This window comes from Dendrobates tinctorius, unplaced genomic scaffold, assembly GCF_039654945.1.
Source record: "Dendrobates tinctorius isolate UK_male_01 unplaced genomic scaffold, ASM3965494v1 ptg000203l, whole genome shotgun sequence".
NCBI classification, from domain to species: domain Eukaryota; kingdom Metazoa; phylum Chordata; class Amphibia; order Anura; family Dendrobatidae; genus Dendrobates; species Dendrobates tinctorius.
The window spans coordinates 17,953,496-17,974,946 of NW_027361870.1; the positions used below are offsets into that span (position 1 = coordinate 17,953,496).

The window sequence follows — 21,451 nt, forward strand, 5'->3', positions numbered from 1 at the left end:
GCTATTTTAGAATTTTGGATAACTAGAGGAGGAAGACCTGTGAAGACTCAGACGTCAAGGTTAGATTTCAGAAAGGCAGATTTTCAGGGACTCAGAAAGAGAATTGGAGGGATCCAATGGCTGGATATCCTTAAAGACAAAAATGTCCAGGAAGGATGGGAAATCTTGAAAAATGAAATTCTCAAAGCACAATTGTTAACAATTCCGAAAAGAGGGAAGAATAGGAAGCATTTAAGGAAGCCAGGATGGATGAACACAGAACTTAAGCACATGCTAAAAAGGAAGAAAAAAATGTTTATAAAATGGAAAGTGGGAGGCATATCTAAAGAAGAATATAATGATGTCTGCAGAACCTGCAGGGCACAAATCAGATTAGCTAAAGCTGACAATGAATTGAGGCTTGCAAGAGATGTCAAAAGCAATAATAAAGGATTTTGGGGATATGTCAAAAGTAAAAGAAAAGTCAAAGAGGCTATAGGCTTTTTACAGGATGAAAATGATGAAATGGTAAGACAGGATGTTGAGAAGGCAGAACTTTTAAATTCCTATTTTGCATCTGTTTTCTCTCAGAAAGGAAATGTAACATCAACTGTTCTTCACTGTCCTATTAAGGGAATAGAAGAATCCAGGATATCTATAAACAGAAATATAGTGAGGAAACACTTAGCTAACCTAAATTAATTCAAGTCTCCAGGTCCAGATGAATTACACCCCAGAGTACTGAAGGAGATAGCAGAAGAAATTTTTGAACCCCTCTCCATAATCTTTGAAAATTCTTGGAGAACAGGAGAAGTCCCAGAAGACTGGAGAAGAGCAAATGTTGTTCCTATCTTCAGAAAGGGGAAGAAGGTGGACCCAGGCAACTATAGGCCGGTGAGTCTGACTTCTATACCAGGAAAGATCTTTGAGCAAATTATTAAACAACATGTATGTCAGTACCTGGATAAGAATGAAGTGATTAAACAGAGTCAGCATGGGTTTGTAACTAATAAGTCATGTCAGACTAACTTAATTTCCTTCTATGACGGAATCACTGATTGGGTGGATCAAGGAAATGCTGTAGATATAGTATATCTTGACTTCAGCAAAGCATTTGACAAAATATCTCATACAATCCTTATTGAAAAAATGACTAAGTATGGAATGGACAAGGCAACTGTTAGGTGGATTCATAACTGGCTTAGTGATGGGACCCAAAGAGTGGTCGTAAATGGCTGCACATCCAGCTGGAAGAATGTCTCAAGTGGGGGTACCACAGGGCTCTGTCCTGGGCCCTGTATTGTTCAACATCTTTATCAATGATTTAGATGAAGGAATTGAGTGTAAACTGATTAAATTTGCTGATGACACAAAGCTAGGAGGGATAGCTAATACTAGAGAAGAGAGAGAGAGAGGATTCAAAAAGATATAAATAAACTGGAGAAGTGGGCAGCAACTAACACAATGGTTTTTAACAGGGAAAAATGCAAAGTACTACATCTGGGCAATAAAAATGAAAAAAGCATATACAGAATGGGAGGAATAGGGCTAAGCAACAGCACATGTGAAAAAGACGGGTATACTAATAGATCACAGACTGAATATGAGTCAACAGTGTGATGCAGCAGCAAAAAAGGCAAATGCAATTCTAGGATGTATTAACAGAAGCATACAGTGTAGATCACGTGAAGTCATTATTTCCCTCTACTCCTCTTTGGTCAGACCTCATCTGGAATATTGTGTCCAGTTTTGGGCACCACATTTTAAAAAAGACATCAACAAACTGGAGCAAGTTCAGAAAAGAGCAACCAGAATGGTGACCGGTCTGCAAACCCTGTCTTATGAGGAAAGGTTGCAGGATTTGGGATTGTTTAGTTTGCAAAAGAGAAGACTGAGAGGAGACTTAATAGCTGTCTACAAATATCTCAAGGGCTGTCACATTGTAGAAGGATCATCTTTATTCTCATTTGCACAAGGAAAGACTAGAAGCAATGGGATGAAACTGAATGGGAGGAGACACAGATTAGATATTAGAAAAAACTTTTCGACAGTTAGAGTGATCAATGAGTGGAACAGGCTGCCACGAGAAGTGGTGAGTTCTCCTTCAATGGATGTCTTCAAACAGAGGCTGGACAGACACCTGACTGGGATGATTTAGCGAATCCTGCTTTGAGCAGGGGGTTGGACCAGATGGCCCAGGAGGTCCCTTCCAACTCTGCGATTCTATGATCAGTGTGGTGTTATTAAACGTATCAGTATATATGACATATCAGTGTGGTATTATTACATGTATCAGTATATATGATATATCAGTGTGCTATTATTGCATGTATCAGTATATATGATATATCAGTGTGGTGTTATTACACGTATCAGTATATATGATATATCAGTGTGGTATTATTACATATATCAGTATATATGATATATCAGTGTGGTATTATTACATGTATCAGTATGTATGACATATCAGTGTGGTATTATTACATGTATCAGTATATATGACATATCAGTGTGGTTTTATTACATGTATCAGTATATATATCAGTGTGGTATTATTACACGTATCAGTATATATGATATATCAGTGTGGTATTATTACATATATCAGTATATATGATATATCAGTGTGGTGTTATTACATGTATCAGTATATATGACATATCAGTGTGGTATTATTACATGTATCAGTATATATGATATATCAGTGTGGTATTATTACATGTATCAGTATATATATCAGTGTGGTATTATTACACATATCAGTATATATGATATATCAGTGTGGTATTATTACATGTATCAGTATATACACTCACTGGCCACTTTATTAGGTACACCATGCTAGTAACGGGTTGGACCCCCTTTTGCCTTCAGAACTGCCTCAATTCTTCGTGGCAGAGATTCAACAAGGTGCTGGAAGCATTCCTCAGAGATTTTGGACCATATTGACATGATGGCATCACACAGTTGGCGCAGATTTGTCGGCTGCACATCCCTGATGCGAATCTCCCGTTCCACCACATCCCAAAGATGCTCTATTGGATTGAGATCTGGTGACTGAGGAGGCCATTTGAGTACAGTGAACTCATTGTCATGTTCAAGAAACCAATCTGAGATGATTCGAGCTTTATGACATGGCGCATTATCCTGCTGAAAGTAGCCATCAGATGCCTGTTCTTAGCTGAGAGGAGTGGTACCCAGTGTGGTCTTCTGCTGCTGTAGCCCATCTGCCTCAAAGTTCGACGCACTGTGCGTTCAGAGATGCTCTTCTGCCTACCTTGGTTGTAACGGGTGGCAATTTGAGTCACTGTTGCCTTTCTTTCAGCTCGAACCAGTCTGCCCATTCTTCTCTGACCTCTGGCATCAACAAGGCATTTCCGGCCACAGAACTGCCGCTCACTGGATTTTTTTTCTTTTTCGGACCATTCTCTGTAAACCCTAGAGATGGTTGTGCGTGAAAATCCCAGTAGATCAGCAGTTTCTGAAATACTCAGACCAGCCCTTCTGGCACCAACAATCATGCCACGTTCAAAGGCACTCAAATCACCTTTCTTCCCCATACTGATGCTCGGTTTGAACTGCAGGAGATTGTCTTGACCATGTCTACATGCCTAAATGCACTGAGTTGCCGCCATGTGATTGGCTGATTAGAAATTAAGTCTTAACACACAGTTGGACAGGTGTACCTAATAAAGTGGCCAGTGAGTGTATATCAGTGTGGTATTATTACACGTATCAGTATATATGATATATCAGTGTGGTATTATTACATGTATCAGCATATATGATATATCAGTGTGGTATTATTACATGTATCAGTATATATGATATATCAGTGTGGTATTATTACATGCATCAGTATATATATCAGTGTGGTATTATTACACGTATCAGTATATATGATATATCAGTGTGGTATTATTACACGTATCAGTATATATGATATATCAGTGTGGTATTATTACACATATCAGTATATATGATATATCAGTGTGGTATTATTACACGTATCAGTATATATGATATATCAGAGTGGTATTATTACACGTATCAGTATATATGATATATCAGTGTGGTATTATTACACGTATCAGTATATATGATATATCAGTGTGGTATTATTACACATATCAGTATATATGATATATCAGTGTGGTATTATTACATGTATCAGCATATATGATATATCAGTGTGGTATTATTACATGTATCAGTATATATGATATATCAGTGTGGTATTATTACATGTATCAGTATATATATCAGTGTGGTATTATTACACGTATCAGTATATATGATATATCAGTGTGGTATTATTACACGTATCAGTATATATGATATATCAGTGTGGTATTATTACACGTATCAGTATATATGATATATCAGTGTGGTATTATTACATGTATCAGCATATATGATATATCAGTGTGGTATTATTACATGTATCAGTATATATGATATATCAGTGTGGTATTATTACATGTATCAGTATATATATCAGTGTGGTATTATTACACGTATCAGTATATATGATATATCAGTGTGGTATTATTACACGTATCAGTATATATGATATATCAGTGTGGTATTATTACACATATCAGTATATATGATATATCAGTGTGGTATTATTACATGTATCAGTATATATGATATATCAGTGTGGTATTATTACACGTATCAGTATATATGATATATCAGTGTGGTATTATTACACATATCAGTATATATATCAGTGTGGTATTATTACACGTATCAGTATATATGATATATCAGTGTGGTATTATTACATGTATCAGTATATATATCAGTGTGGTATTATTACACATATCAGTATATATGATATATCAGTGTGGTATTATTACATGTATCAGTATATATATCAGTGTGGTATTATTACACATATCAGTATATATGATATATCAGTGTGGTATTATTACATGTATCAGTATATATATCAGTGTGGTATTATTACACGTATCAGTATATATGATATATCAGTGTGGTATTATTACATGTATCAGCAGCATATATGATATATCAGTGTGGTATTATTACATGTATCAGTATATATGATATATCAGTGTGGTATTATTACATGTATCAGTATATATATCAGTGTGGTATTACTACACGTATCAGTATATATGATATATCAGTGTGGTATTATTACACGTATCAGTATATATGATATATCAGTGTGGTATTATTACACATATCAGTATATATGATATATCAGTGTGGTATTATTACATGTATCAGTATATATGATATATCAGTGTGGTATTATTACACGTATCAGTATATATGATATATCAGTGTGGTATTATTACATGTATCAGTATATATATCAGTGTGGTATTATTACACATATCAGTATATATATCAGTGTGGTATTATTACACGTATCAGTATATATGATATATCAGTGTGGTATTATTACATGTATCAGTATATATGATATATCAGTGTGGTATTATTACATGTATCAGTATATATATCAGTGTGGTATTATTACACATATCAGTATATATGATATATCAGTGTGGTATTATTACATGTATCAGTATATATATCAGTGTGGTATTATTACACGTATCAGTATATATGATATATCAGTGTGGTATTATTACATGTATCAGCATATATGATATATCAGTGTGGTATTATTACATGTATCAGTATATATGATATATCAGTGTGGTATTATTACATGTATCAGTATATATATCAGTGTGGTATTATTACACGTATCAGTATATATGATATATCAGTGTGGTATTATTACACGTATCAGTATATATGATATATCAGTGTGGTATTATTACACATATCAGTATATATGATATATCAGTGTGGTATTATTACATGTATCAGTATATATGATATATCAGTGTGGTATTATTACATGTATCAGTATATATATCAGTGTGGTATTATTACACGTATCAGTATATATGATATATCAGTGTGGTATTATTACACATATCAGTATATATGATATATCAGTGTGGTATTATTACACGTATCAGTATATATGATATATCAGTGTGGTATTATTACACATATCAGTATATATGATATATCAGTGTGGTATTATTACACGTATCAGTATATATGATATATCAGTGTGGTATTATTACACGTATCAGTATATATGATATATCAGTGTGGTATTATTACACGTATCAGTATATATGATATATCAGTGTGGTATTATTACACGTATCAGTATATATGATATATCAGTGTGGTATTATTACACGTATCAGTATATATGATATATCAGTGTGGTATTATTACACGTATCAGTATATATGATATATCAGTGTGGTATTATTACACATATCAGTATATATGATATATCAGTGTGGTATTATTACACGTATCAGTATATATGATATATCAGAGTGGTATTATTACACGTATCAGTATATATGATATATCAGTGTGGTATTATTACACGTATCAGTATATATGATATATCAGTGTGGTATTATTACACATATCAGTATATATGATATATCAGTGTGGTATTATTACAGATATCAGTATATATGATATATCAGTGTGGTATTATTACACATATCAGTATATATGATATATCAGTGTGGTATTATTACACGTATCAGTATATATGATATATCAGAGTGGTATTATTACATGTATCAGTATATATGACATATCAGTGTGGTATTATTACACATATCAGTATATATGATATATCAGTGTGGTATTATTACACATATCAGTATATATGATATATCAGAGTGGTATTATTACATGTATCAGTATATATGACATATCAGTGTGGTATTATTACACATATCAGTATATATGATATATCAGTGTGGTATTATTACACATATCAGTATATATGATATATCAGTGTGGTATTATTACACGTATCAGTATATATGATATATCAGAGTTGTATTATTACACGTATCAGTATATATGACATATCAGTGTGGTATTATTACACGTATCAGTATATATGATATATCAGTGTGGTATTATTACACATATCAATATATATGATATATCAGTGTGGTATTATTACACATATCAGCATATATGATATATCAGTGTGGTATTATTACACATATCAGCATATATGATATATCAGTGTGGTATTATTACATGTATCAGTATATATGACATATCAGAGTGGGTGACAGATCATGCCCTGTATCAGCAGGCAGTGCAGGCCGGGGGTCGCGGTGTCGGTGCTCAGCAGCGCCCGCCTCCCGGTTCTGCCCAGCCGCGTTCTGGAGGTCGGGGACGCGCTCCTCTCCGCCGTGCTCTCTCTCTTCTCCCCGTTGTGGGATGGCCGTGGGTCGGGAGCGAGCAGCCTGGGCCGGCACATGCCCGGACCCCGGGGATCAGCGGGAAGATGGCGCTGAGAGCCGAGTGAGCAGGCGGGATGCCACGGATTTCATGACGGCAGCGGGTAGGTGTCCTGTCAGCATCAGCACCAGCGGCAGCGCCGCGTCCTCCCCCTGCAGCCCGCGCTGCTCCGCCGCCGCCTTTTGTTCTTCTCCTCCCTGTGCAGTGTAATAAGGTTGTGTGGCGGCGTCCTGTCCTCCCGGCAGAGCTCTCCGGTGCTGGGGTGTGCGGGGCTCGGCTGCATCCCCGGCCCGGAGCCGCTCTCCCCGCAGTGTGGCCACATATGGCCATCTTGTCCTCACCCCGCGTCATGTAGGACTTTGTAGTTATGTGGAGTCCTGGAGTCACAGCCGTCACTTTCCCCCATAGTCTCCTCCTGGCACAGATGTGACCTCTGCGACTGATGGTGCCAGATGCAGTCACCTTGTGCCCCATGTCATTCCCAGGCCTTGTGGTCTGCATGTCTGTGGGACTTGTGTCAGATGTGTGATGGATGGGGAGGTCAGTCCTGCTGATCACTGTCACCTACTTGCTGATGGTTTCCATGAATATTGTCATATCTGGGGCATGAGTAGCGTCCTGGCATTTGCTCTGCCTCTGATGGTATCCTTTACTGTTAGGTGCTAAGTATAGGAGACATACTTATCATCTATCCGTGTACAATGATATGTCATGTAGTGGTTGGTATCAGCTCCTCTGGTGATTTTCTCCTATGTGTGTGTTACTTTATTATTAGTCATAATTATGACTCACTGGCCTGGCCACGCTCATACCCTGCCTGGCCTGGCCACGCTCATACCCTGCCTGGCCTGGCCACGCTCATACCCTGCCTGGCCTGGCCACGCTCATACCCTGCCTGGCCTGGCCACGCTCATACCCTGCCTGGCCTGGCCACGCTCATACCCTGCCTGGCCTAATCCAAATACCCTTCACAAGATTATACAGCAATTTGTTGGTAACCCCTGGCACCCGCGGCACAATCCCTACAAACTCCCACACAGTACCCGGGGCACAATCCCTACAAACTCCCACCTGGCACCGGGGGCACAAGCCCTACAAACTCCCACACAGTACCCGGGGCACAATCCCTACAAACTCCCACCTGGCACCCGGGGCACAAGCCCTACAAACTCCCACCTGGCACCCGGGGCACAATCCCTACAAACTCCCACACAGTACCCGGGGCACAATCCCTACAAACTCCCACCTGGCACCGGGGGCACAAGCCCTACAAACTCCCACACAGTACCGGGGGCACAAGCCCTACAAACTCCCACCTGGCACCCGGGGCACAAGCCCTACAAACTCCCACCTGGCACCCGGGGCACAATCCCTACAAACTCCCACACAGTACCCGGGGCACAATCCCTACAAACTCCCACCTGGCACCCGGGGCACAAGCCCTACAAACTCCCACACAGTACCCGGGGCACAATCCCTACAAACTCCCACCTGGCACCCGGGGCACATGCCCTACAAACTCCCACACAGTACCCGGGGCACAAGCCCTACATACAATCTCCCACCTGGCACCCAGGGCACAAGCCGTACAAACTCCCACCTGGCACCCGGGGCATAAGCCCTACAAACTCCCACACAGTACCCGGGGCACAATCCCTACAAACTCCCACCTGGCACCCGGGGCACATGCCCTACAAACTCCCACACAGTACCCGGGGCACAATCCCTACAAACTCCCACCTGGCGCCCAGGGCACAAGCCGTACAAACTCCCACCTGGCACCCGGGGCATAAGCCGTACAAACTCCCACCTGGCACCCGGGGCACAAGCCCTACAAACTTCCACACAGTACCAGGGGCACAATCCCTACAAACTCCCACACAGTACCCGGGGCACAAGCCCTACAAACTCCCACACAGTACCCGGGGCACAAGCCCTACAAACTCCCACCTGGCACCCAGGGCACAAGCCGTACAAACTCCCACCTGGCACCCGGGGCATAAGCCGTACAAACTCCCACCTGGCACCCGGGGCACAAGCCCTACAAACTCCCACACAGTACTCGGGGCACAAGCCCTACAAACTCCCACACAGTACCCGGGGCACAAGCCCTACAAACTCCCACCTGGCACCCGGGGCACAATCCCTACAAACTCCCACCTGGCACCCGGGGCACAAGCCCTACAAACTCCCACCTGGCACCCAGGGCACAATCCCTACAAACTCCCACACAGTACCAGGGGCACAAGCCCTACAAACTCCCACCTGGCACCCGGGGCACAATCCCTACAAACTCCCACCTGGCACCCGGGGCACAAGCCCTACAAACTCCCACCTGGCACCCGGGGCACAATCCCTACAAACTCCCACCTGGCACCCGGGGCACAAGCCCTACAAATTCCCACCTGGCACCCGGGGCACAATCCCTACAAACTCCCACCTGGCACCCGGGGCACAAGCCCTACAAACTCCCACCTGGCATCCGGGGCACAATCCCTACAAACTCCCACCTGGCACCCGGGGTACAATCCCTACAAACTCCCACCTGGCACCCGGGGCACAATCCCTACAAACTCCCACACAGTACCAGGGGCACAATCCCTACAAACTCCCACACAGTACCCGGGGCACAATCCCTACAAACTCCCACCTTGCACCTGGGGCACAAGCCCTACAAACTCCCACCTGGCACCCGGGGTACAATCCCTACAAACTCCCATCTGGCACCCGGGGCACAATCCCTACAAACTCCCACCTGGCACCCGGGGCACAAGCCATCTGGCCGTACAGTTGCACCCCGAGTTACACTGTGACTGCAGTTACTAACCTGCGGGTGATGCATTTCCCGTTCATTGCTATGTACCCGTCACTATCTCTTGCCTAATATAATTATGTTACTGTGTAACCTGTGCGCTCGCATCCTGGGCATCGGCCAGGTAAAGCTTTCATCGGTTTCTTCGTTGTACCTGTGTGTAGGAATCCTGGGTGATAATTAATCTGGAGACGGTTGTAGGTGCAGCGTGGGTTGTTAGGCAGCACATACAATCTGCCTGTTCACACAGCAAAATCTTGATATATTGCTCGGCAGGATTACTGTTCAGGGCTCAAGGAAAGCTGGATGACCATCCTTGTAATGGGGGATGCATGTTGGTTGTTGCCCAATACAGAGCCCTGGCCACACTCTATTATACTTGTTGGCACCCAAATCCCCTTTAGCAGCAGCATTCCCCCAATGGCGGCAGGCTGTGTTATGTGCTGTGGGGGAGGGAACCCCGGTGCCGAATCACTCCACCACCCGTCTGGTTTCTTGCCACTTGTCCCACACATAGAAGGCGGATTTTGGGACAAGTCATGACTATTTGTGTGGTGCCAGCTCATGCACTGAGCCTACTCCAAGCCCAGTGGGTGCCAGCGATTTTACATAGCAGACACTTGCCAATAACTACTGTGATTAGAGGTAGGTCTGATCACAGCACATTAACCCGTTATACGCTGTGGTGAATTGCTACCTGGCATTTAAGTGGTGAGATATCCCATTGGTTTGCACAATGGGGGCTGTCTAATGGCCCCGGGGGACCTTGGGTTGCTCCAATTCAGAACCTTTTTGTCTGGGATCCCCGGCTGGCTGTGTACACCACTGCCTCTCAGGCCTCATGCCCTGTTGCCCCCTTGTGATACGCAGTCCCTAATTTTTCCAAAACAGCTTATAAGACACAAGATTAGAGCTCTTACTACCTGTGCAGATGAAGCGGACTGATTCTCAGCATTGGAAGTTATACCCTCCGCAGAGGAGCGCTGATAACTGTTTGATAAGACTGAGATCCCCACCGATCCGAAGAACAGGGCCTATGTGGGGCACCCCTGTATTCACTGTTTATGGGTCTGCAAGAGATAACCGAGTACAGCTACATAGATGGAAAGTGGAGAGATGGCAGCTCTCTGTTCTGACTGCACATTACACATGATCAGTGACAGCTCCCGGTGGTCAGACTCCTGAACAAAAGGGTCATTTAAATCACATTAATATTTGGTGTGATAGCCCCTTTGCTTTCAGAACAGCATCAAATGATCAATTCCTGTAGGAGTGTAGGTACATTTGCACGCAGTTTTTAAAGGGACTGTACAGGGAGGTCGTTCCAAACATCTTGGAGAACTAACCACAGATCCGTGGATATCGCCTGTGCAAGTATTTCACATTTTTCTGTCTTCATATAATACCAGACTGAATCAATGTTGAGATCTGTGGGGGCCATATCATCACTTCCAGGACTACTCATTCTTCATTATGATGAAGATTGTTCTTAACCCCTTCCCAACCTTTGCCGTACTAGTACTGCTCTGCGGGTACTGCATTTCTGCCAGCAGCAGTACTAGTGCGGCGTCACGATCACCGCGGCCTCACGTAGAGTGCCGCCGTGTTCAGGTGCGGATGTCAGCTGTATGTGACAACTGATACCACGCAGTTACGCCCACAATCGGTGCTAGCACCGAAAGTGGGAGTTTAAAACAAGCCACCATACAGCGTCATCAGCGAAATAATAAAGTTATAGCTCGCAAAATAAAGCGATGCAAAAATAATTATTTTTTCTATAAAATAATTTTTATTGTATAAAAGCGTCAAAACATCAAAACTTAAAAAAATGATATAAATGAGGTATCGCTGTAACCGTACTGACCCGAAGAATAAAACCGCCTTATCAATTTTACCGCACGCAGAATGGTGTAAACGCTCTCCCCCCCAACAAAAAAATTAATGAAATGCTGGTTTTTTTTCATTCTGCCTCCCAAAAATTGGAATAAAAAGCGATCAAAAAGTGTCACGTGCGCGAAAATGGTACCAATAAAAATGTCAACTCGTCACACAAAAAACAAGACCTCACATGACTCGGTGGGTCAAAATATGGAAAAATTATAGCTCTCAATATGTGGTGATGCAAAAACTATTTTTTGCAATACAAAGCGTCTTTTAGCGTGTGACAGCTGCCAAACATAAAAACCGCCATAAATAGTAAATCAAACCCCCCGTTATCACCCACTTAGTTAGGGAAAAATAATAAAATTAAAAAAAAATGTATTTATTTCCATTTTACCAGTAGGGTTAGGGTTTGGGCTAAAGTTAGGGTTGGGGCTAACGTTAGGCTTAAGGTTGAGGCTAAAGTTAGGGTTGGGGTTGGGATTAGGGTTAGGGTTGTGTTGGGGTTAGGGTTGGAGTTAGAATTGGGAGTTTCCACTGTTTAGGCACATCAGGGACTCTGCAAACGCGACATGGCATCTCATCTCAATTCCAGCCAATTTTGCATTGAAAAGTCAAACGGCGCTCTTTCCATTCCGAGCTCTGCCATGCGCCCAAACAGTGGTTTACCCCCACATATGGGGTATCAGCATACTCAGGACAAATTGTACAACAACTTTTGGGGAAAAATTTCTCCTGTTACCCTTGGGGAAAATAAAAAATTGGGGGCGAAAAGATCATTTTTGTAAAAAAGAAAAAAAGATTTCTTATTAATTCGGCTCTACATTATAATGTCTGTGAAGCACTTGGGGGTTCAAAGTGCTCACCACACATCTAGATAAGTTCTTTAGGGGGTCTACTTTCTAAAATGGCGTCACTTGTGGGGGGGGGGTTCCACTGTTTAGGCACATCAGGGGCTCTCCAAACGCGACATGGTGTCCAATCTCAATTCCAGTCAATTTTGCATTGAAAAAGTCAAACGGCGCTCCTTCCCTTCTGAGCTCTGCCATGCGCCCAAACAGTGGTTTACCCCCACATATGTGGTATCAGCGTACTCAGGACAAATTGTACAACAACGTTTGGTGTCTAATTTCTCCTGATACACTTGGTAAAATAAAAAAAATTAGATCTGAAGTAAATTTTTTGTGAAAAAAAATTGAATGTTCATTTTTTTTTAAACATTCCAAAAATTCCTGTGAAGCACCTGAAGGGTTAATAAACTTCTTGAATGTGGTTTTGAGCACCTTGAGGGGTTCAGTTTTTAGAATGGTGTCACTTTTGGGTATTTTCTGTCATATAGACCCCTCAAAGTCACTTCAAGTGTGAGGTGGTCCCTAAAAAAAGTGGTTTTGTAAAATTTGTTGAAAAAGTGAGAAATCGCTGGTCAACTATTAACCCTTATAACACCCTAACAAAAAAAAATTTTGGTTCCAAAATTGTTCTGATGTAAAGCAGACATATGGGAAATGTTATTTATTAACAACTAAAAACTAAAAGTTGGAAAATTGCAAAATTTTCAAAATTTTTGCCAAATTTCCATCTTTTCACCAAAAAACGCAGTCATAGCAAAGAAATTTTACTGCTATCATAAAGTACAATATGTCACGAGAATACAGTCTCAGAATCAGTGGGATCTATTGAAGCGTTCCAGAGTCATTACCTCATAAAGGAACAGTGGTCAGAATTGTAAAAATTGGCCGGATGAGAACGGTGAAAACAGGCTGGGTCGCGAAGGGGTTAGTGACATTAGTTGCATGTTTGGGGTCATTGTCCTGCTGCAAAATAAATTTAGAGCCAATCAGAAGCCTCACTGGTGGTATTCTATAAGTATCTGCCTGTGTTTTTCAGCATTGAAAAATTCAGCACCTTTAATCTTAACCAAATTCTCAACTTAATTTGCTGAAGTCCAGCCCAAACTTGCATGGACCCTCCACCATGCTTCATTCACTGTTCCTGCAGACACTCATTATTGTATTGCTGTCCCCCTCTTTGGCAATCAGACTGCCTTCTGTTAGAGCCAAATATTTCACATTTTGGTTCCTCAGTCTAGAGCACCTGCTGCCATTTTGTTATACCCCAGTTCTTGTGTTTTTGCACACAGCTGAGTTGCTTGGCCTTGTAGCTATGTTGAATATTTGGCTTTTTGTCCATAATTCTCATCTGATGGCACTGCTGGACGTCCTTCGATTTCAAAGTGAAGAAAGCAAGATGTGTCTTTCATCTGCTGCATTAAAGGGCTGTCCACTACTTGGGCAGCCCCTTCTCATTCCTCTCTTTGGCCTTGTTACCATAAAAATATCTACCATTCCAGCAGTGTCGGCACTCTCGTTCCCAGGGCTCGCGTGAAGTTGCTATAACACGTGTGCCCTGCGTCGGGTTCACTGTCCCCACCTTCGGACATATTTAACATCAAGAGGATGTCCGGGCTGCGGCTGCTCTCCGATTTCCTCTTGATGTTCTATTTGTCCAAATGTGGGGACATGACTCCACCACTGCCTGGACGCAGGACTCATGTGTCACCACAACCTCACGTGAGCCCCTGGAACGGGAGTTCCCAACACCACTGGAACAACCCGGGGAGTATAGGTGTTTTTATTTCACTGGGGCCAAACACTAGGAATGAGAAGGGGTTCTCCTAGTAAAGTTCCTTTGGTTGACCACTGCATCTACGGTCCTAAAACATTGCCAATTTCCTGGCATCCTAAATGCAGAGAATACAAGCATATACTTATCTATCATACAATGCCATCAGCGAAGCGTCTGCATTGCCCCAAATTTATTCTGCCGCCGGACAACGCCAAGCATACAACTAAAGTCTTTGAGAGCTATCTTTGGTATAATAAAGATCAAGGAGTCCTGGAAGTGATAATATGGCCACCACAGAGCCCTGACATATACATCATCGAGTCTGAGTGGGATTACATGAAAGCACAGGATCGCACAATCCTACAGCCAGAGAAGATCTGTGGTTAGGTCGCCAAGATGTTTGGAACAACCTCGCTGTTGATTGCATTCAAACCCTCTGGACAAGTGTCAACTGTACCTAGAAGAATTGAAAATCAATTGGTGGTGACACCAGATATTAGATTTTTTTCTTTGTTCACTCACTTTTTGCATTTTGTTAATTGATTAACATAAACTATCGCTTCTAGTTTGGAAAGCATTCTTACGTTGCAGCATTTTTCCTCACCTGCCTAAAACTTTAGCATGGTACTGTAGAAGTCAGCCTAGAATGGTAATGCTCCCATACAAATGAGATATAAGTTATCAAAACTTGTTGATTTAAACAGGGTGGACCAACCATGTAATGTGTATGGGGGTCTTCCTACTCTCCCCCTGACAGATGATGTCAGGAAAGTGAAGGAAGCAGCCTACTGAATTTCAGCTTCCAATCCTTGGTGTGAAGATAATCTGGTGCCAGAAGAGAACTTCCGAGCGCACGGCCGACCCAAGAATCCATGTGTATTGGGGAGTCAGGAAACCTGACTGACAGCTATCTGATGTGATTGGGGCTTTAAGGTTAAAGGGGTTGTCCACTACTAGGACACCACCTTCTCATTCTCTACGCTTGGCCCCTATAAAATAAAAAAGCCTATACTCATCTCCCGTGCCGGCGCCATTCCTGCAGTGTCGGTTGGACTGCGAGTGCCAACACCACAGCAACGGTGCTAGCACGGGAGGCGAGTATAGGCTTTATTTATTTCATAGGGGCCAAGCGTAGAGAATGAGAAGGTGTTGTCCTAGTAGTGGACAACCCCTTTAATGCAGCAAATTCCTGAATATTAGACTCCTGGGAATTTCTATAGAAACCTGATAATAATATTTGTATAAACATTGTGCTCTTATGTCAGAACCAGGCGAATATACAGAAGTGAGTGACTCTTCATAGACGCTGCTCATCTCTCACTAGGTTCTTCAGCCGCAGTGTTTGCTATACAGTTCATTGTCCAAACTGCTGCTATATAATAATACATACTGTAGTGCAACGGTAGCACCATATGCAGTGAAGAGGCAGTGACCCACAAAGTTCAAACACAAATTCCCTTTAATGTGTTACTTCACAGCATTAAAGTCCAATTCACACAAGTGCATACAGTCATATGTAAAAGTTTGGGCACCCCTATTAATGTTAACCTTTTTTCTTTATAACAATTTTGGTTTTTGCAACAGGTATTTCAGTTTCATATATCTAATAACTGATGGACTCAGTTATATTTCTGGATTCAAATGAGGTTTATTGTACTAACAGAAAATGTGCAATCTGCATTTAAACAAAATTTGACCGTGCAAAAGTATGGGCACCCTTATCATTTTCTTGATTTGAACACTCCTAACTACTTTTTACTGACTTCCTGAAGCACTAAATTGGTTTTGTAACCTCATTGAGCTTTGAACTTCATAGCCAGGTGTATCAAATCATGAGAAAAGGTATTTAAAGTGGCCACTTGCAAGCAGTTCTCCTATTTGATTCTCCTATGAAGAGTGGCATCATGGGCTCCTCAAAACAACTCTCAAATGATCTGAAAACAAAGATTATTCAACATAGCTTTTCAGGGGAAGGATACAAAAAGTTGTCTCAGAGATTTAACCAGTCAGTTTCCACTGTGAGGAACATAGTAAGGAAATGGAAGAACACAGGTACAGTTCTTGTTAAGCCCAGAAGTGGCAGGCCAAGAAAACTATCAGAAAGGCAGAGAAGAAGAATGGTGAGAACAGTCAAGGACAATCCACAGACCACCTCCAAAGACCTGCAGCATCATCTTGCTGCAGATGGTGTCACTGTGCATCGGTCAACAATACAGCGCATGCATAACGCCTTTTTGTATGACCAAACAACTCAATCTTTGTTTCATCAGTTCACAGGACCTTCTTCCAAAATGTAACTGGCTTGTCCAAATGTGCTTTTGCATACCTCAGGCGACTGTTTGTGGCGTGCTTGCAGAAACGGCTTCTTTCGCATCACTCTCCCATACAGCGTCTCCTTGTGCAAAGTGCGCTGTATTGTTGACCGATGCACAGTGACACCATCTGCAGCAAGATGATGCTGCAGGTCTTTGGAGGTGGTCTGTGGATTGTCCTTAACTGCTCTCACCATTCTTCTTCTCTGCCTTTCTGATATTTTTCTTGGCCTGCCACTTCTGGGCTTAACAAGAACTGTACCTGTGTTCTTCCATTTCCTTACTATGTTCCTCACAGTGGAAACTGACTGGTTAAATCTCTGAGACAACTTTTTGTATCCTTCCCCTGAAAAGCTATGTTGAATAATCTTTGTTTTCAGATCATTTGAGAGTTGTTTTGAGGAGCCCATGATGCCACTCTTCATAGGAGAATCAAATAGGAGAACTGCTTGCAAGTGGCCACCTTAAATATCTTTTCTCATGATTTGATACACCTGGCTATGAAGTTCAAAGCTCAATGAGGTTACAAAACCAATTTAGTGCTTCAGGAAGTCAGTAAAAAGTAGTTAGGAGTGTTCAAATCAAGAAAATGATAAGGGTGCCCATACTTTTGCACGGTCAAATTTTGTTTAAATGCAGATTGCACATTTTCTGTTAGTACAATAAACCTCATTTGAATCCAGAAATATAACTGAGTCCATCAGTTATTAGATATATGAAACTGAAATACCTGTTGCAAAAACCAAAATTGTTATACAGAAAAAAGGTTAACATTAATAGGGGTGCCCAAACTTTTACATATGACTGTATAATATTAGTGTCCATTTCATAGCACTACATACTACACTGCTTTAGATTGCAGTCCCTAAGCACACTGGACCTCCCTTTGTCCAGTAACCACGGGCGACTGCAGCGCTGTAATAAAATCTCTACTCACAGCTTTATTCGTTTAGTTTGCAATCACTACACATGCCAGTCCTCCTCTGACCAGTTACTGCGGGTGACCGCACCGCTGTGTCAATGTCTTTTTACTCACACAGTCATACACAGTCCTGGATATCCTCCGGGTCGCAGCCGGGCACCATATTCACCTGTTTGCAGCCATTAAACACGCTAGTCCTCCTTCGGGAACAGGACATCCACCTCCGGTTCACCTCTGGGCACAGGACATCCACATCCAAGACCTGTTACCGTGGACGGCAGCACCGCTGTGTACGCTGCGGGTGCCAGGCCTATTGGCTCCGCTCTGTCCTGTGTTGCCTCACACAGGCCGTGCTCTGCACAGTAACAAGCACCAACTCACTTTGGACCTGACACACCCAAACCCTTTCCTGCATTCCTGCAGGGCTTTTAACAAAAGAACCTGTGGCCTTTAGCCACATAGAAAACCTGGGCCTGGAGTGAAACGGACTGCACAACTACTATCCTGCAGTCTGTTTCACAACACAACATCCCAGAGCAGGTTTTCCCTACATCTTCCTTGGACACTAGCATGTCCAAGGCTTGCACTTATTTTATTTTACGTCTGCATTGCAGTCACAGCAACGCCAGTGACTACCATACACTCCTATGGCCTTCATATGCCTCCGTGAGCATCCTGGGGAAAACAAACAGCTCCCCCTATCTGTGTCATGGGTCTCTGCCTCACAATACTTGAGATGCTGAAGTCCTCCACTGTGGAAGGATAACTAGTATACAGGAGAATCCTTCTTTCAGTGTGTTCACATGGGAAGGACACACTGTGAACTCGCCATCTGGATTTTCCATTGTGTTTACCAAATCTTTATTAAAAAACAACATTTCGAAATCCTGCAATTTTAATACTTTCTATTGGGGCAGTGACCTGTTGTGATTGGTGGATTCTATGTAATTAGCCTTGTATATAGAGGTGTTACATGTCACTGGAATCCTGCCTGTGATGATAAGTAGTCTGCTGAAAACTCTTACTAAAAGGAAAGAAAGGATGAGTCTAAAAAAGTCCCAGTGGTCAGTATGAAAACTGCAAGACTACAAATTTAGTTTTTTTTTTTTAAATAAAGATCTTGATATGAGAAAAAAACAAAATTTAAAAAAATACACATGACACAAAAACCCAGTTTAAACAATAGTTTTTTTTTCCGATGACACATTCATTGTAAGCATAAACTGACTGGGGATACAAAGAGGTTGTTCTGTTGGAAGAGGTTATCGCTAGGTGGTAACTTTTAGTTTGGTTGGGATCCGGCCGCTGGGATCCTCACTGATCACTAGAGCGGGGACACTTTTATACACATCAGCATGGAGAGTTTGTGCACATTTCATCACCCTTCCATTCATTCTCTATTGGATTGCCACAGCGCTATATTAAAGCACCACTTTAGCGACTTTTTTTTTTTGCACCGATGGAGTGGTGTTTTAAATGGAAGCACCCTGTCTGATACTGGTGTTTTCATCTGTTTTCGCCGTCGTTCTGGTCCATCTCTGGCGGACCGGAGTTTCATGGAGCTGCAGGGAGGCCACTTTTCAATACAAGTCTATGAGAGTCTGGTTCTCATAGACTTGTATTGAGAGCTTGTGACATATCTTTTGACTTTCGGCCAGTCAGAAGCTGCGCTTACAGGATGGCGCTGCGGGACCGGAGCGGCCCCAGAAAAATGGTGAAGGCATCGGAGGGTGAGTATATGACTGAGGGCATGGGGGTGAGCGGTGCTTTTAAGCTTTCTCTGGAATCCGCATTAGGAATAAATGGAGCGATTATCAAGAAAGGGAATAAAAGTGCCCTCTTCTGCCAGGTAGTGGTGGTCCCAGCAGTCAGATCCCCACCAATGTTAAAGTTATCACCTATTCTTTGGATAGGTGATAATTTGTTCCAAGGGGACATCCCCTTAAAAGTAGTTGTCCATGACTAAAGTTGTAAACTAGTTAGCAACTACCTGCCTATGGCATCCTGCGCCAGCTCTGAGTGGTCACTGACCGCTCCTGCCGGCAATTCATCAACTGAGCAGCTCTTCTTCCGGTTTTTCGGTTGATGGAGCGTCACTACTAGTATCACGCTGGTTGACACCTGGCTTCCCATAGTTATGTGCCGGCTGTCATTCAGCATGATGTCGACAGTCTGACCCGTCAACATAGTAGAGTGCCGGCACAGATCTGCGCTGGGGAGAACAGACAAGTAGTTAGCAGATTCCTGCCTGTTAGTGTTTAGCCCGTAGTAAAAAACTAATATGGTTCTGGATAACTTATTTTAATATTTTTATTAAATGGCATGAGAGTGTATCCAGATTCTTTCTCCAGAATTTCACGCGTTTCCATAGTTTCTGCAATGTAACCTACAACACACACAAAAAACAGGTGTTTGGTGTTGTTTTTACTGAAGACAGTCAATCCCATGTGAACATACCCTAACTCTTCAAAAAGAGGTTCTGCAGCTGCTGAAGAGCAAACATCAGAAATAATGTGCTGCTTACTTTCTATTGTTGTAGTTGGATGACTTGTATAAATGTACTGCAGTATTGTCCTAATGGTCACCTTTGTCTTCGTGACATCTAACACTCACATCATTTATAGTGTGTAATGCTTTATCCCATATTGTCACATTCTGTTGGGCAGGAGATGACGTCTCCATTTGAAGTCACATTATTAACCCACCCGACATGTCTCCTATGCTGCCATTGGAGCAGGCAAACTAGGCCGTTGCCTGGGGCCCCCACTCCTCCAGAGGCCCCCAGCCAGTGGTGGATGCATTATTCTCTATGGGGCTGCATTATACTCTATGGAGGTTGCATTATGCTCTATGGGGGCTTGCATTGTACTGTATGGGGGCTGCATTATACTATGTGGAAACAAATTTCCCAGCTGCATTCTGGATGCCAGGGTGGTGACACTAATAGTGGCCCACCCTATAGAAAACAACACCAACTCCAAAATGCATGAAGACAGCTAGAGAATAAGGAGTAACAGGTGAATAGAGTAAAACCAAGTATAAATTTTATTAATATCACATTAAAAAGAGGGTTACAAAGTAAAGTAACGAAATACCAAGACAACACAAATACAACAGGGTCACCCATCATAGATGAAAGTATAGTTATCTGTATAGGTATCTGTGTGCTTAATAGTGAAGCATAAGGGGTGAATATATACCAGATGACACACTCAGGTAAGGTCAATCCCAAGGCTAGAAACGACATACAGCAAGGAGTAACACAATAACAAGTAATGCCAAGGGGCCGAGCTCACCAGAGGTAGGAGGGTGACCCTTTGCCGGATGGCAAGACCCCAACGCGCGTTTCGTGTGTTCAGGACACCGCTTTATCAAGGGGATGCGGTGAGGTGTTGTAAAAGGAACTTCAAATAGCCCAGGTGACCGATCACATGGTCGCTATGGACCAATGATGGCAGTACTTTATACGCATGCGCTTTGTGACCAGCCGATATATAAAACATTATATGTTGGCAGTCACATAGATGGAATGCTGTATAGAAAAGTTTGCTGGAGATGATAAATAAG

At 42.3% G+C, this 21,451-nt stretch overlaps 1 protein-coding gene across 5 annotated transcripts in view; it reads left to right on the plus strand.

The window, feature by feature from the left end:
* The window catches only part of PAK5 (p21 (RAC1) activated kinase 5), a 276,113-nt gene that overhangs the window by 64,776 nt on the left and 189,886 nt on the right, over positions 1-21,451 (plus strand). For 2 of the 5 annotated variants that reach the window (XM_073553843.1, XM_073553845.1), the window contains exon 1: positions 7,203-7,435. The exons of 1 other annotated variant lie outside the window; for it this stretch is intronic. In XM_073553843.1, coding sequence (XP_073409944.1) covers positions 7,312-7,435 — 124 coding nt within the window. In that variant the 5' untranslated portion in view covers positions 7,203-7,311. Of the gene's footprint in view, positions 1-7,202; positions 7,436-21,451 lie in introns of those variants that run through there. 2 more of the 5 variants (XM_073553848.1, XM_073553846.1) reach the window with 2 other exon arrangements.